This window comes from Rhineura floridana, chromosome 5 (genome assembly GCF_030035675.1).
Source record: "Rhineura floridana isolate rRhiFlo1 chromosome 5, rRhiFlo1.hap2, whole genome shotgun sequence".
NCBI lineage: Eukaryota > Metazoa > Chordata > Lepidosauria > Squamata > Rhineuridae > Rhineura > Rhineura floridana.
The window spans coordinates 113,337,848-113,353,834 of record NC_084484.1 but is presented as its reverse complement, the minus strand read 5'-3'; the positions used below and the strand labels follow the sequence as shown (position 1 = coordinate 113,353,834).

At 43.1% G+C, this 15,987-nt stretch overlaps 1 protein-coding gene across 6 annotated transcripts in view; it reads left to right on the top strand.

Moving 5' to 3' along the window:
• Positions 1-4,443: 4,443 nt before the first annotated feature.
• USP25 (ubiquitin specific peptidase 25) overlaps positions 4,444-15,987 on the top strand; it is a 102,483-nt gene continuing 90,939 nt past the window's right edge. For 2 of the 6 annotated variants that reach the window (XM_061627911.1, XM_061627910.1), the window contains exon 1: positions 4,444-4,815. In XM_061627911.1, coding sequence (XP_061483895.1) covers positions 4,771-4,815 — 45 coding nt within the window. In that variant the 5' untranslated portion in view covers positions 4,444-4,770. The remainder of the gene's footprint in view (positions 4,816-15,987) is intronic. The other 4 variants (XM_061627912.1, XM_061627914.1, XM_061627913.1 and 1 more) reach the window with 3 other exon arrangements.

Below are 15,987 nucleotides of genomic sequence, written 5' to 3'. Positions count from 1 at the left end.
TGCTTCTTTGAATTCAGCATAGGTGACGGGCCTGTCTGAGGGGAAATATTGGTATACCTCAGCCAATTCCCCTTTGATCAGGTTTGATAAATACTGCATGTATTTATCTTCAGGTAGCCCCCACAACTGAGCTGCTTTTTCAAAGGTGCTGAGGTAAATTTGAGGATCTTGACCATGCTCATAGACAGCAAAGTCCTTTGGAGTCATTTTTATTTTTGCTCCATCTCTGTCTTTTCTTGTTTCATCAGAATGAAACCTCTCTTTCCAATTTTAATCTTTCCCCTTGTATCTCCGCATCCACTCTCATTCTCTCAGTTTCCATCCTCAATCTCTCAGTTTCCAACTCCCTCTGCTCGTCTTTTTCCTCAGCCTCCATCCTCAATCTCTCAGCTTCCAACTCTCTCTGTTTTTCCTTCTCTGCACCTTCCATCCTCAATCTCTCAGCTTCCATCTTCAACTTCTCTCTCAAGTACTCTATATAAGCAGGATTGCTTAAATATCCTTCTGGGGTCTCTTCCCTGACCGGTTGTTTTTGCTGGGCAGTAGCAAATCCTATAAGTGCTACCCTCAATTCATCTACCCCTTTACCCTCGTGAGGTAAATTGAATGTTATGCACTTCTCCACCAGCTCCTCTCTTTTCATTTTTATATATTCAGCCATGGTGTTTGAGTTCACTCACTCTTTGCCACACACTCTTTGCCAGTCACTCTCACAAGTAATCTTGTTTTGTTATTTCTGTTTGCCACACAACTATTAGGGATTGTCTAGTATTCGTATCTCACTGCTACAGCCAACACCTGTGACGTAGTCTCCTTTGTCACCACGTGTCTTTGGGACTCTCTTTGGTTCGTATCTAGATTCTCTGTTGTTTGTATCCCACCGCTACTGCCACCACATGTGAGGCGTCCTTCCCTGGCTCTCCCTGTCAGGTTCCTACCTGCTCGTGGTTACTGCCTGTCACTAGGCACCACCAGGGACTCCACCAGTCCGGACCGCTCTCTCTTATGGTTTCTCTCCCCGCTCTAGCACAGATCTCAACAGATCCACCTGCTAGGCAACCCCCAGTAACGTCCCAATACTAGTATTCCCAGAGAATCTGAATACTGGTATTGTTATTCTCTTCACCGCTGCCACCATTTGTTACAGTTCCCCTTCAGCCTTGGTCATTACCTTACCCTCCCTTCTGGTCTGTGAAACCCCAGCCAAGGATCAGGCCTTTGGTAAACCAAATTAAGTATTTATTACAGATAACAAAGCTAACAAGATTAACAAGATTTCTTCTTAAGGCACATAAGCATATGGTTTTACTCAATACTAATCCGAGCTCCACCTCCCTCCTGGCAAACAACTCTCTAAACCCCACCAAGCAACCCACTCAGTTCTCTTCTCCCCCCAGATTCCACTCTCACTCTTCCTTTTATACATTCAGCCATTTTAAACACTCAGTCAATCATCTCGCATTCTACTGCCCATTCACTCCCCCTCTTTCACTCCACTTACCATGTATCTTCTAAACAACCAACACTTACCATATATACATTAATATAGGAACATCACACCACCCTCTTTTCCATTTAGAACAAAGGGGAGGAACAAAGAGCTTTTCTCCATCAACAAGCACAGTAATGGTCGATGTAGATGCCTCTTCCTCCTCTGATGGGGGGGGAGTTGATGGGGCATGCTCTCACCATTTTTTGCCCTTTTAGATGTGTAAGCCCATTTGTGTTATGCCATGCACCCCCTGCCCCAGCAGCCATTTTGTGACTGGCACCCACGGCACTTTCTCAAAATTCCAAATGTGTCCAGTGGCCAAAAAGGCTGGTGACCCTGAACAAAAATCTCTGATTCTAGGGCTATGTTCTAGTACAAATTAAGGGCACAATATAGCAAAGTTTAATCACACATCCCACTGAAAACAATGTGATATGCCATGACTAAGACTGCAATCCTAAATAACTTTCTAATGAGTGAGTAAGCCCCATTGACCACAGTGTGACATTCTTGCATATGATTGCACTGTACGTCCTGTTGTCTTAAGCTTTTCATTCTGGCATCAATCAGGACACTTCCACGTTCAGCTATGTACATAACAGAGTCTCACTCTCACATCTTGTTAGGGCAAGATACAGTCCAGACCTTCCCACCATGCTTCTCAGTGGATTCCCCATTTAGGGTACGATCTCCCCAGGGAGTCATGCTGGAAGCCATCATTATCCATCTTTAGGTGCCAGGCAAAACCATTTCTTTCCCCCCAGGCATTCAGCTCTTAGCTCAGGATGGCTTTTGATGTTGTAACCTCTTTTAGGGGGTAGGTTGTCCCACTGACTTTTACATTTATGTACTATGTTTTTCAGGTTTTTATTAGTTTTTGTTTTTTACACTGGTTTTGATCTTTATTGATTGCAAGTCCCTTTGGATTCACTATTGTGAAGAAAAGTGACTATTAAATAAATAAATAAATAAATTTGACTATTTTTCTTGGCCTCAAGGGTTGGGCAAGTGATAGTTGCTACTGTTTCTAGTCCTCTCCTCTGAAAGGCTCTATCAGCTCGCACATACCCTGGGAGGTGCAAAGGATGACTACCACAACACTCAGATGGAGAGTACAAGTAAGCCACACCAGCGTAAAAAAACCATAATTTCACATATTCATTCCTTGAGTCTGAACTGTTCAGGAACAGTCCAGTGACTGTCCAGGAATGAGGCCTTGGAGTCATAGCGGATACTTCAAGGAAGATGTCAAACCATTGAGCATCGGCTGTGAAAAGGCAAATTCCATGCTAGGGATCATTAGGAAAGGAACTGAAAATGCAACTGCTGGTATCATAATACTATTATGCAAATCTATGGTGTGGCTGCACTTGAAATACTTGGGATAGTCATGGTCACCTCACCTCAAAAAGGATATTACAAAGCCGGAAAAGGTTCAGAAAAGGGCAAAAAAATGATCAAAGGTATGGGCGAAATTCCCTATGAGAAAAGGCTACATTTTTTTTTCTTTATGAAGAAAGAGGTCAGAGACATTAACACTAGAACTCTGGGGCAGCCAACGAGGCTGCAGCTGCGAACACCATACATGGAAAACACATCCCCCCAAGAATTCTGGGAATTGCAGTTTGTTAAGGGGCTGGGAATTACAGGTCTGTGAGGGGTAAACTATGGTTTCCACGATTGGGGGGGTATGTGGTTTAAGTGTACATTGGAAGATTTAGGAGAGCCAAAGAAAGAACTTCTTCACATAGCGCATAGTTAACTATGGAATTCACTCTCACAAGAAACAGTTATGGCCATCAACTTGGATGGCTTTAAAAGAGGATTAGATAAATTCATGAAGGATAAGGATACCAGTGGCAACTAATCCTAATGGCTATGCTCTGCCTCTTCTGTGTGTTTTTAAAGGATGGTCCAGACAGCGGTTCAATTCACAGTGTCAAAGGCCTTACTCAGCCATGAGTGATAGCCAATGAATGATGTTTCTGAATTCCACTTGCTGGAAACAGGATGAGAAAGTGCTCTTGCCCTCAGGTCCTGCTTGTGTGCTTCCCACAGGAATCAGATTGGTCACTGTAAGAACAGGGTGCTGGACTAGATGGACCATTGGCCTGATCCAGCAGGCTCTTATGTTTTTATCTGGCCCTTGGGACTTTGCCCAGGCCACACCACTCATTGACTTTGCTTCACACCTTCCTTGGGTGTTCCTCGCTAGAAAATGGAAATGGACTACCTTCAAGTCGACTCGACTTATGGCAACCCTATGAATATGTTTTCATGGTAAGGGGTATTCAGAGGCGGTTTACCATTGCCTTCCTCTGAGGCTGAGAGGCAGTGACTGGCCCAAGGTTACCCAGTGAGCTTCATGGCTATGTGGGGATTTGAACCCTGATCTCCCAGGTCGTAGTCCAGCACCTTAAACTCCAATGCTGCCTCTTACAAGCCTAGATGGAGGACAGAGTGGGTATGGGAGTGTACAGAAACTAACCTACTGCAAAAAAGGTAAATTTTTCATTAATGGCACTGCCCACTTTTGCATTTTGCCCCACCCACCACTGAGGTGTACCCTTCTCCCGTCCCTCCAGAAAAGAATGTTGTCCTTTCCTCGAAAAGGATCCCTAAACCCCTATCGTGCGGTGGGGGACTTTCTTGCTGGACGGTCCGCGTTACCATTTACTGTTTAATCGCCCCTCCTTAGTAGCAACAGCTGATCGGACGCTTTTCCTTCAACACTCAAGTGACACAGTGTTAAGCACGCTTTCTTTTAAACTTCAAGCACAGTTTGACCCTCTGAGCTAAAGCTGCAACCCCGTATGTGCGCTTACCTGGGATTAAATCCCACTGAAATCACTAAGATTTACTTCCGAGTAGACATGTATAGGATTGTGCGGTAAACCGTCAGGAGGAGTGGTGGAGGAATGGGAGGAGCCGAAGCACATTCCTGGGCTGGGCATGTTTGGTTGAGGCGGGCGGCGGTACGTACGCTAGCAAGCGAGAGGCACATAATCGGGCCTGAGCGCGCCGTGTTTCCTCCCCGGACCGCCACTTGCCCGGGCGGCACGGAACGGCAGGGCACGTCGCGGCCGGGCTGAGTCAGAGCGGCGGCCCCTCCCTCTTCCTTCGGCGGCCCCTCCCTCTTCCTTCGGCGGCCCGTGTCCACTCTGGCCTGGCGTTCGCTGCCTTCTAGCCGTCCGCTCCCCGCCCTTTCTTTGCCAGCTCCGTCTCCTTTTGCACCTCTTCAGGCCGGCGGGGCGGGAGGCCGAAGTCGGGAGGGGGCCATGACCGTGGAGCAGAATGTGCTGCAGCAGAGCAACTCCCAGAAGGTAAGGGAGGACCTGGCCGGGGCGTGTGTGCGTGGGTGGGGGAGATATGCCCTGTGGTCCGCTCAAGCCGATGCAGGAAGCCCTTTTGCAGGCGCTCTGGCTACGCGAGGGCCTGGCTTTTTGGAGCCTAAAGGAGCCGAAGTGGGTCTGCCTCTTCCCGCCAGTGCTCCCCTCCCTCTGTGACCTTTGCCTATAGCGAGAAAGACAGGCGCGGGTTTGGGGAAGGGGGTGTTGGCTCAGCGCCTTGGACCTATATTTCCTTCCAGGCATTATTACTTCTCTGCACCCCCCCACCCTCCCCTCATTTTAGGTCCCTTTCAGCTAATCTTTTTCTCGCACTTGGGCTGTTTTTCTTTCTGTACATTGTCAAAGAATTGCCCTCGGGTATGGGGTCCAGTATTTCTATCCCCACCTCGTCCTTACTTCCCTGCCCCCTCTCTCCTAAGTGCTGCTTTATTTTTAAATAGGGGGACTGACGTTTTCATCCTCCCCGATTCTTGAGTCCTGGGACGCATCTCGGTTTTGATCATGTCAGCTCTCCAACCGGTTCTGTAGTACTTATGGGGGTAGTAAATATCTACGGGCTATCTCCTTAAAACTATATTTCATGCAGTTAAGTTAAGGCTTTGAAAGAAATCAACAAATGTATATGAGAGAGGATGAGTCTGGGGTGAAGCATGCTGCTTCTTGGGGTTTTTTGGGGGGGTACAGTGGAACAGATTGTTAGATGAAAGTACAGTGTGATTGACAGCAGGTATGCTTTACTTGAATTTACTAGAAGAGGCTAACTAAAGTGTTTATTTATTTATTTATTTCGATCCATTTCTATACCGCCCTTAGCCAATGGCTCTCTGGGCGGTTCACAGTTTGTTAATAAGTAGTAACTTTATAGCTGTATACCTGTTTCCTTTGAGATATGACCTTTATCTGGAGATTTGCCTTAGTATTGTATGTGTATATAGGACCCCAGCTATCTAACTGACTGGAGTAAGTTTATGCTATTTTGTCCCAAGTAAAGTTGTGTGCAAGAGTTACTCCTTTCTCTTGTAATCCTTTCAGTTTAAAGAAAGAGTGAAACTGCTATCCTTGAATTTATGTGAAAGACATGATCACTCAGAGTTTGTGAATAATCCTATCCTTCCTCCAAGGAAGGGAGGGTGTTGTACATAAGAAGTGCTGTGACAGATCAGGCAAAAGGCCCATCTCATCTAGTGTTATGTTCTCATAGTAGCCAATCAGATAGCACTCTTCTCTCCTCTGGTTTCTAGAAACTGGTATTCAGAAGCGTACTGCCTCTGACAGTGGACAAGATCTTCATCTGCTCTCTGTTTTATTTCTGTTATATATTCACAAAATCCATGTGGGGTGGTTAGGTTGAGAGATGGTCACTTTTCCCAGGTTATCCAGCAAATTTTATGGCTTAGTAAAGGTTGAACCCCTGATCTAAGCCTAACACCCTCTGCTACACCATACTTCATATGATATGAAGCCATTCATTCACATTTTGGGAAGTTGATAATTTGTTATGGACTTGTTACAAACACAGATAATTTATAAATCAAATGTGATCATTGGGGGATACCATGACATTTTTGTAACTTGTCACTTAATTTTAGTTGTGTATGGGTAGCCACTAAAAATGGATACTGAGTGTTTTTTACTAATGTGAAATGAATAGGGAAATTCCAAATGCTTGCAACAATGCTGTATATTCTCCTACAATCTCACTGAACAAGTATGTGTTAAAAAATAACAATGCTGTCTGCTGTTTGCACATTTACTTCCTTCCGCTTGCCTGCTCTTTTTTTTCCCACATCCCATCCTTTTAAATCTGCCCCTGACTCCTTCAAAGATGTCTCATAAAACACAAGATTTACAGTAAGCAGTTCCTGTGTGTTCTTAACAAGCATTTAAGTCCATTGAAGCCTACTCCTCCAGTAACTTCAACAGAGCACTTCTGTGCTGTTGACACTCTGTTCCAGTGACGATTTAACAATTGCTGTTCTCCTTTGCTTTGTTTACATTCATGGCGGGGGGGGGGGAGAGGAGTAATCATATTCCATATCCCTGTGTATTGAGTAAGTATGATAGATGCTTCCTACATCTAAGTACATCCTACCCAAGCCTGTACATAAGCCCACAAAAGTTACTAGTCTGCAAAAACTTTTACTAGCTTTCTAAGAGGCTAGTAACCTGCATTTCCATGATGACCTCTGAAAAGGGGAAGTCACCTCCTTGCAGCCAACATGAAAACGCAGGCTAGAAGAAAAATTGCCATCTGCGAAGTGGATTGGTGGAGGAGGAACAGAGCATTTCTGTATTGTTTGTGGAGGAAGAAAATTTTCTCCTTCTGCAGTGAGTATGGAAACCAAGTGGGCTGGCAGAGGAGGAATGAAGCAATCTGTCCCTCCTTTACTAGGTCATAAAATTCCTGGTTGCCTACAGTTATCAGGTGAGTTGTTGACTACAAGGCTGTTCTACCCGCAGTGATGTGGGGCAGAACATTTTCCACTGTTTTGTTTTTCCATAAAAAAAACACCATTTCTTAAGTTCATTAGTAACAATTTCATAAGTTCATTAGTAACTGAGATGTCAGTTGCAAATACAATATTAGGCAAGCTTGGTAGTTTCAAAGTTTTTAGCTTTGTTTACAATTAAAATAGATATGCTAAATTGCATCGCCCTCTAGGGCAGCCTTTGCCAAACTGGTGCTCTGTAGATGGTTTGGATGACAACTCCCCTCAACCCTAGCCAGCATGGCTGCCCAGCTTTCAGCCCCAGCCAGTTGATGAGAGTTTTAGCCCAAAATATCTGGAATGTGCCAGCTTGGCAAAAGTTAATCTAGAGTATCAGAATTTTTTAAATGCAGACTGAATTTTCCAGTGCAAATTACCTTATGCAAATTGATTTGCTTGTGGACACAAATCAAGGTTTGTTTGTTTTTTGAAAACCAATATCGTAGCCCAATTGGATGTCCAGGAGGCCAGATGTTACTCTGAATGGCCAGTGTATAACAGTTGTCATAGGGATGTCCGAAACAGCTGTGATCCTTTAACAGCAAGCTACTGCTTAGGAGTTGGAATCCTGTAGTTAAGTTTGGTTCCAGGGGCAAGCTGCTTGAGTGCCTGTTTGGCTTTCAGCTAAGGTTGGCTTTTGAGGCAAAGACTGGTATCTTTTACAGCATGATTGTTTCATTTCAGGATACAGTTTTTCATGTTTTAAATGTTCTTTAAAAGTATATTTGTCTTGCTGTAATTGATATGCAATGTCACCTTGCTCATATTGTAAAATAAAAAGGACCATTAGTAAGTGAGATTACTGAATGGACTAATATATGTAAAAATAATGTCTGTGTATCTTATTTTATTTATTTATTTATTTAATTAAGCTTATATACCGCCCGACTAGCAACAGCTCTCTGGGCGGTGAACATTAAAAATACAATAAAAATAACACAAAACTGTACACAAAACTGTACAGTCTAAAATCAAAATATAATAATTTAGAATTAACAGGAATTAAAATGCCTCAGAGAAGAGAAAGGTTTTAACCTGGCGCCGAAAAGATGATAGTGTCGGCGCCAGGCGCACCTCCTCGGGGAGACCATTCCATAGTTCGGGGGCCACCACTGAGAAGGCCCTAGATCTTGTCACCACTCTCCGGGCTTCCCTATGAGTCGGAACCTGGAGGAGGGCCTTCGTAGTAGACCGTAGTGTACGGGCCGGTCATATCGGGAGAGGCGTTCCGACAGATATCGTGGTCCCGCACCGTATAAGGCTTTATAGGTAAGTACCAACACTTTGAATCTGGCCCGGAAGCATATTGGAAGCCAGTGCAAACGGGCTAGCACAGGTGTTATATGCTCAGACCGCTTAGTTCTTGTTAGCAGTCTGGCCGTCGCATTTTGCACTAGCTGTAGCTTCTGAATCGTCTTCAAAGGTAGCCCTACGTAAAGCGCATTGCAGTAGTCCAGACGCGAGGTTACCATAGCATGTACCACTGATGAGAGGTCCTCCTTACTCAGATAGGGATGTAGCTGGGCTACCAACCGAAGTTGGTAGAATGCATTCCGGGCCACCGAGGCTACATGAGCCTCAAGTGTGAGGGAAGAGTCTAAGATGACTCCCAGACTACGCACCTGTTCCTTTAGGGGGAGTGTAACCCCATCCAGGACAGGGTATATATCCACCATCCGATCAGAGAAACCATCTACTGTTGCTGAATGAACGTTTAAATGTACATCTTGAGGTGAATTGATAAACAATCCCTGTGTTTTGAAATGAGAAAGATAAGGTGAAATAACATAAGTTAATACTGGGCAGGGAGGGTGTGTTCTATCTTTTTGTTGTTTAGTCAGAGGGTAAAAAGTGTTTTGCCTGTTATTAGTACAAAAGCAGAGATCTGAAATTTTCAGTTCCTGCCTCCCATGTTAGTTTTTCATGTTTTAAATGTTTGCCTTTAGTTTGAGAATATAAACATATGGGAATAATGCTTGGGAACCAGGCTCTTCCGGCTTGAGTAATTCTTTCCCATAGTGAACTCCCATAAAAGAATGTTGTTAGATGTGTATTGCTACTTGTAGTTGTCAGTACATTTTTTCATTAAAAAGACTTACTGACTGCAGCTTACATTAAAGAAAAAAATATTAGATGGTGGAGTTGTTACCACAACAATGACAGTTTAATATGGTAGGTCTTCCCTGTGTCTGTGTGACATAAGCATAAACAAAAACAGCTCACTGATGCAGATATCCAATAGGATTTGTAGTTCAGGTGGTACAAATTTATATGGAATGCTTCATGTACATAGTATTTGCCCAACTGTAGCGCTAGAAGACCCCTTAGCATATCACCAATTCCTGAAGAGTTTACATACTGCAGACTTGCAGAACAAACTTCGTTATGAAAATCTGTAATACAGAAATTCTTCAGAAATTGGCGATGTGCAAACAGTGAATTCATGATTCAATAGGATTGCAGCCGAAGTGGCCTTCTAGTTCTACTGTTGGGGCAAAACCTAGAAACATACTGTGTGCATACTGAACTTAACATGCAAAACATTCCACATAACATTGTCCATGGAGATGATTGTACTAGTGGGCTGCTTTTGTTCTGTACATAGCTGTACAGAACATACACAGATAAAGGTGTATATGCAGATTTGAGGCTTGTTTGTTTAGCCCTGTTGCCTGACTGGTATGACACAAGATGCACTAATCATGAAATGATGATAGTTTCGAACATTAGACATGCTATTTCTTTCCCTATACATATATTTTGAAGTAGCACCTAGAAATATAGTAAGGAATGTCATCTTATAGGTGCCATGTATATAACAATATAAGGTTATTAAAATGAATGGAGTCTCTTACTGTGTATAAAGTTTGTAGAAGAATTAAGTGTTAGCAGGTGGAGTTAAATAATAAATTAGGGGAAGAATATTGGTGTAAACAGTTTGATTTTTGTTAGTTTTATGTTTTTAAAATGTCACCTGCATGCAAGTACAGTCAAGCGTATTAGAAAAATGTATGAAATGTTGTATGTTAGGTTTTTCATATATCACTTAAGGACAGTTTGCATTTCACTCTTAACGTGGAATCACACATGCAGGATTCCCTGTTGAAGAGTATGAGGCTTTTAAGGTTTGGCCCTTATTCACAAGAAATGCCACTGACTACCCTTCCATGTGAGCAGCTGGTTTCAGGGTTCATGCGTGTAAATAGGTTCAGGAGGTGGGGAAGGTTGCCCTGTTCCAGACTTCCATTCTCTTCCCTCACTGACTGCCTATAGCAAAGGCAGTTATCACTGAAAATATATTTTCAAAAGACTCTTGTGTTACATGTGTTTATTTTGTACATGTTTCATTTTTTCATTCAAGGAAATACGTATACATAATTGGTACTTAGGAACTGTGATACACTTCTTCAATGTATAATTAGTGGCTTTAATTATTACCACAATTACTGGCATTCTCTGTGTATAACGTGGTCAGTAATAAGCACAGTGGAAGTAGTGCACATTGTGCCCTGGGAGAATATTTCTGAATAAGACAAATAATGTGACACATAACTGATTTTAAAATTCTATTATAAACAGTACCAAACAGTTGCTTTCAGTTACAAAATATTGCAGTTGTCATTTTTCAAGCATATCATCTGTGGTTTATTATACAGTATCTGAATGGGTTTCGTATCATAATGCAATGATTTTCCTTACTATACAGCCACAAGAGTCCCATGCCATTCTGATGCTTCCCATAAGATCATTTCAAAACAAACAAAACTGACATTCATGATCTCAGAGAGGCTTGCTTAACAACCCTCTAAATTTTCATGGCGATACACAAAACAGTCAGAGAATCGAGAGTTCAAAGTGTAAAAAGAGAGAGAGAAACCAGACCCCTTTTGGACTTTTTTCTCTCAGACTCATAATTTGTTGAAATAAATTACAAATCAGCCATGTTCACAGAGTACCTGTAATCCTATTACTGACCATGCCCTGTACTCTGACCTTCATTTTCTGCAGTTTAAAAGTTAAAAAAATGGCTGGCTGATTTTTAATTAATTTAATAAATTTAGCATTGAACTCAATGATACGTCTGGGCATGCTCAGTAAGAACCAACTGTCAGTGTTCTAAAATCCAGACTCACAGCTGCTGGGCTTGGCTAATCAGGGGGCCATACCCACACCAGACCTTTATTTCACTTTAGAGAGTCATGGCTTCCCCCAAAGAATCCTGGGAAGTGTAGCTTGTGAAGGGTGCTGAGAGGAGACTCCTATTCCCCTGGCAGAGCTCCAGTGGCAAGAGTGGTTTAACAGTCAGCCACTGTGATTGAAGGTCTGTGAGGTGAACAGGGCATCTCCTAACAACTCTCAGCACCCTTCACTAGCTACACTTCCCAAGATAATTTGGGAGAAGCCATGACTGTCTAAAGTGAAATAAAGGTCTGGCATGGGTGTGGCCAGGGACAGCTTTGGTTTAAATTTGGGTGAGAGGCTACATGTGCCTGCTGTAGAATAAAGAGGTGGGGGGAAAGCTGAAATAAAATGATACTGTTCACAGTGTTTTCCTTTTAGAAAGGAAAGGGGCTTCCTCTCTGCCCAGTGCCCACCCATCCAATCGCTTCTCCTCTTCCTCCCTCCCCCTTCCTTTCCTGCCCTCCTCCTCCCCTCCCTGTCCCTCCCCCAGGTCAGTTTCACCTATCCTAAGCATGATTGCACAGGAGTAAATCCCACTGAACTCAGTAAACATGCAAATGATCAAACCTGCCCTCCCACTCCCCCTCCTGCCTCCCCTTCCCACCCCTTGTGGTCAGTTTCACCTATCCTAAGCATGATTGCAAAGGATTAAATCCCACTGAACTCAATAAGCATGCAAATGATCAGTCCATTCTCAGCAAACTTGCACAGGATCCCATTTCTTACCTGCTGGATTTAAAAGCAGAGAAATTCACTAATAGGCAAAAAAACTTGCAATTTAAGAACATACCTATAGTCAATAGAGACACATGTTACCAAATTCTTCCAAGCTGCTCAGGAAGTGGATTGGACTGTGAAAGACCAACCCAAATGGTGTTTGCATTTTTACAAATGCAAATGTGTAGGGCAGTACAATACAGGCATACCCCGCTTAACGTTGCTTCATTTAACATCGCCTCGCTGTAACGTACATGCTTCATATACCTGTATTTCTCCAGAAATGCAGCGCAGCAGCAGAGGCTTTAGCGCGTGGGGGTGGAAATAGACGCGATCGCGCCACCGCAAATCAGCTGGAAGGCGTGATTGTGATCATCTGAGAGGCGTGGCAGCGCAGCAGCAGAGGCTTTAGCGTGGGGCTTTGAGGCTCCGCATGAAGGAGAGGTAAAAAAAGTTTTAAAAGGTACTGCTTCACTTAAAGGACATGTTCGGTTTATGTACTCGCTCTGGTCCCATTGAGTACGTTAATGCGAGGTATTACTGTATCTCAGAGAGGAGGTCAGGTCTCCTGCTCCCCTGGTGCAATCACTATAGCTGCCCAATTTCCCTGCTTTTTAAAGTTTGATAGAAATATCTGTGGGCTACAGGTATGTTCTTAAACCGCAAGGTTTTTTGCCTATTAGTGAATAGCTGTTGTCTCTTTTTTTTCATTATAACTAGTAAGAGGAGAATTAAAGCACAATCTGTTGCTTGTTAAGAACACACAGGAAACAGTCATAGGAAGTTTGGCTAAAATGTGTTAAATAAATTTTCAAATTTTTCAGTGTACCAGAAGTAGGAATAATCTTAAGTTCTGCATTTGTTGATAATTTGGTAAAATGTATGGTGAACGAATAGACTTGTTTAATGGAAATAGGCTGTTGTAATTATTTACTACACATCTTCATACTAAACCCGTTCAGAATTGGGGATAAAGTATTTTTCCAAAGAGGAGTGAACATACAGTCTATATATCTTTGAACAGTAGTTGAAAGAAGAACTGAAAGGACTTTGCTCTGTTAGTGAAATCTGTTGCTTTGGCTCTCTTAAGCTGTTATACAGTTCATCAGTTGCAGAGAGAAGAACATACCATGATTCCTAATGGGAGCCCCTTCCTGCAGTTTTGCCTTTGCTTCAGCATCCTTCACATTCTCAGTATTTTACTAAGAGATGAGTTGAAAGGATTTTGCAACTTTGCTACTTTGTTCACAGTGTGTGTGTTTCATTGTGCATGTAGTGTGTTTCAGCAGTTTTGTGAGTGGGAAGGGCTGTGAACATGAGCCTAGTTTTTGCTCTTCTTGGTGCCACTAGTGCATTTGTTTTTCTATTGCTGTGATGCAGGGAAACCCCTGCTGTCTTGATCTAGTATACACAGTTCACAAAAGCAAAAGGACTTATGCATGCAATTTAATTGTTCCCTAGCAGATATTGCACCTTAGGATTCTGATAACCTTAAGCAAGAGGCAGTGCAAAACCTTTTTTTTTACCTTAATGAATTTATCCTTTTGAAATCATTATTCATGAACATCTCTCTCAGCATTCTATGGAAACTGATCCTAAGGAGGGAAAAGAACTGTGTTGATACAATGATTCTTATCCTGAGACAAGGTACTTAATATTTGTTGGTTCTTCAGTCCCAGTGGAAAAATATCTGAGAACTACATATGGCTCAGTTCATTTAAAAGTGAATGAGAAAGAGAGCCTAATTTTGGATAAAATGTTTGATATTTCTGAACTTGAAACTCATTCAACTTTCGTTCTGTCCTCTATGAACCTGGAATGTAACATTGGCTTTTTATATTTGAGCTGGTTTCTATGTTTTTGCATAGGTTACAGAGGTAGAGCTACAGCTTTTCTGTATTGTCTGTATAGAATGCCTTTGCAAGACAATATGAGTCACTGTAGTCATTGTCAGAATCATCACTCCCTCTAATAGCAAACTCCAGTGGTGAGTGCTGACAGGCCTAGTCATTGAGATTTTAAAAAGAGGGAAATGTTTATATGCTCAAGGAAACCATAAGAAAATCTCCCTTGTGTTTCCCACCTTCCACTTTGTGTGCTTCAGTACTACTGAAATGGAAATGGACTGCTTTCAAGTCGATCCCGACTTATGACTACCCTATGAATAGGGTTTTCATGGTAAGCGGTATTCAGAGGGGGTTTACCATTGCCTCCCTCTGAGGCTAGTCCTCCCCAGCTGGCTAGGGCCTGCTCAGCTTGCCACAGCTGCACAAGCCAGCCCCTTCCTTGTCCGCAACTGCCAGCTGGGGGGCAGCTGGGCTCCTTGGGACTATGCTGCTTGCCCACAGCTGCACGGGTGGCAGGGCACGTAACCCCTGAGCCACTCACTGTGGGGGTGATCTTTAGCTGGCCCTTTACCCCCAGGAGACACGAGTGGGGATTTGAACTCACAGACTCTGGACTCCCAGCCAGGCTCTCCTTCCCACTGTGCTATACCAGCTAGAAGGCCGATATTCCAGCATGGTTAGAGCCCTGAACAGAAGCACCACTGTTAGCCTGGAGATGTACTGTAACATTCTGTTGCTGGACCCTACTTATTCCCTGTGTCCAAATTTTATTAATATACTCATAGAATCATAGAATGGTAGAGTTGGAAGGGGCCTATAAGGCCACAGAGTCCAAACCCCTGCTCAGTGCAGGAATCCAAATTAAAGCATACCCGACAGGTGCTTGTCCAGCTGCCTCTGCAATGCCTCCAGTGCTGGAGAGCTCACCACCTCCCTAGGTAATTGGTTCCAATGTTGTACCATTCCAACAGTCAGGAAATTTTTCCTGATCTTCAGTTGAAATCTGGCTTCCTGCACTTGAACCCATTATTCCATGTCCTGAACTCTGGGATGATCGAGAAGAGATCCTGGCCCTCCTCTGTGTGACAACCTTTCAAGTACTTGAAGAGTGCTGTCAGTCTTCTCTTCTCAAGGCTAAACATGCCTAGTTCTTTCAGTCTCTCCTCATAGGACTTTGTTTCTAGTCCCCTGATCATCCTTTTTGCCCTCTTCTGAACTAGTTTGTCTGCATCCTTCTTAAAATGCAGTGTCCAGAACTGGACACAGTACTCAAGATGAGGCCTAACCAGTGCTGAATAGAGGGGAACCAATACGTCACATGATTTGGAAACTATTCTTCTGTTAATGCAGCTTAAAATAGCATTCACCTTTTTCGCAGCCACATCACATTGTTGGCTCATGTTCAGCTTGTGACCAACAACAATCCCAAGATCCTTCTCACATGTGGTACTGCTGAGTCAAGTATCCCTCATCTTATAACTGTGCATTTGGTTTCTTTTTCCTAGGTATAGGACTTTGCACTTATCCCTGTTAAATTTAATTCTGTTGTTTTCAACCCAATGCTCCAGACAATCAAGATCACTTTGAATTTTGTTTCTGTCTTCCATGATATTTACTATCCCTCCCAATTATGTCTCATCTGCAAATTTGATATACATTCCCTGCACCTCTTCATCCAAGTCATTAATAAAAATGTTGAAGGGCTCTGGGCCCAGGACCGAGTCCCTCTTGTTACCTCTCCCCAGTTGAATGCAAATAAAACCAAATGCAATTGCCCTCTCTTTCACAAACTGTTGGTGTCTTCCCAGCTTGTGCTGATTCCCGCTGGAAACTTTTTCTCTGGGCCTTGACATAGATCCTGTTATCTAACAGTACTAGTGTATCATTAGGATTCTCTGGCACAGTATGCT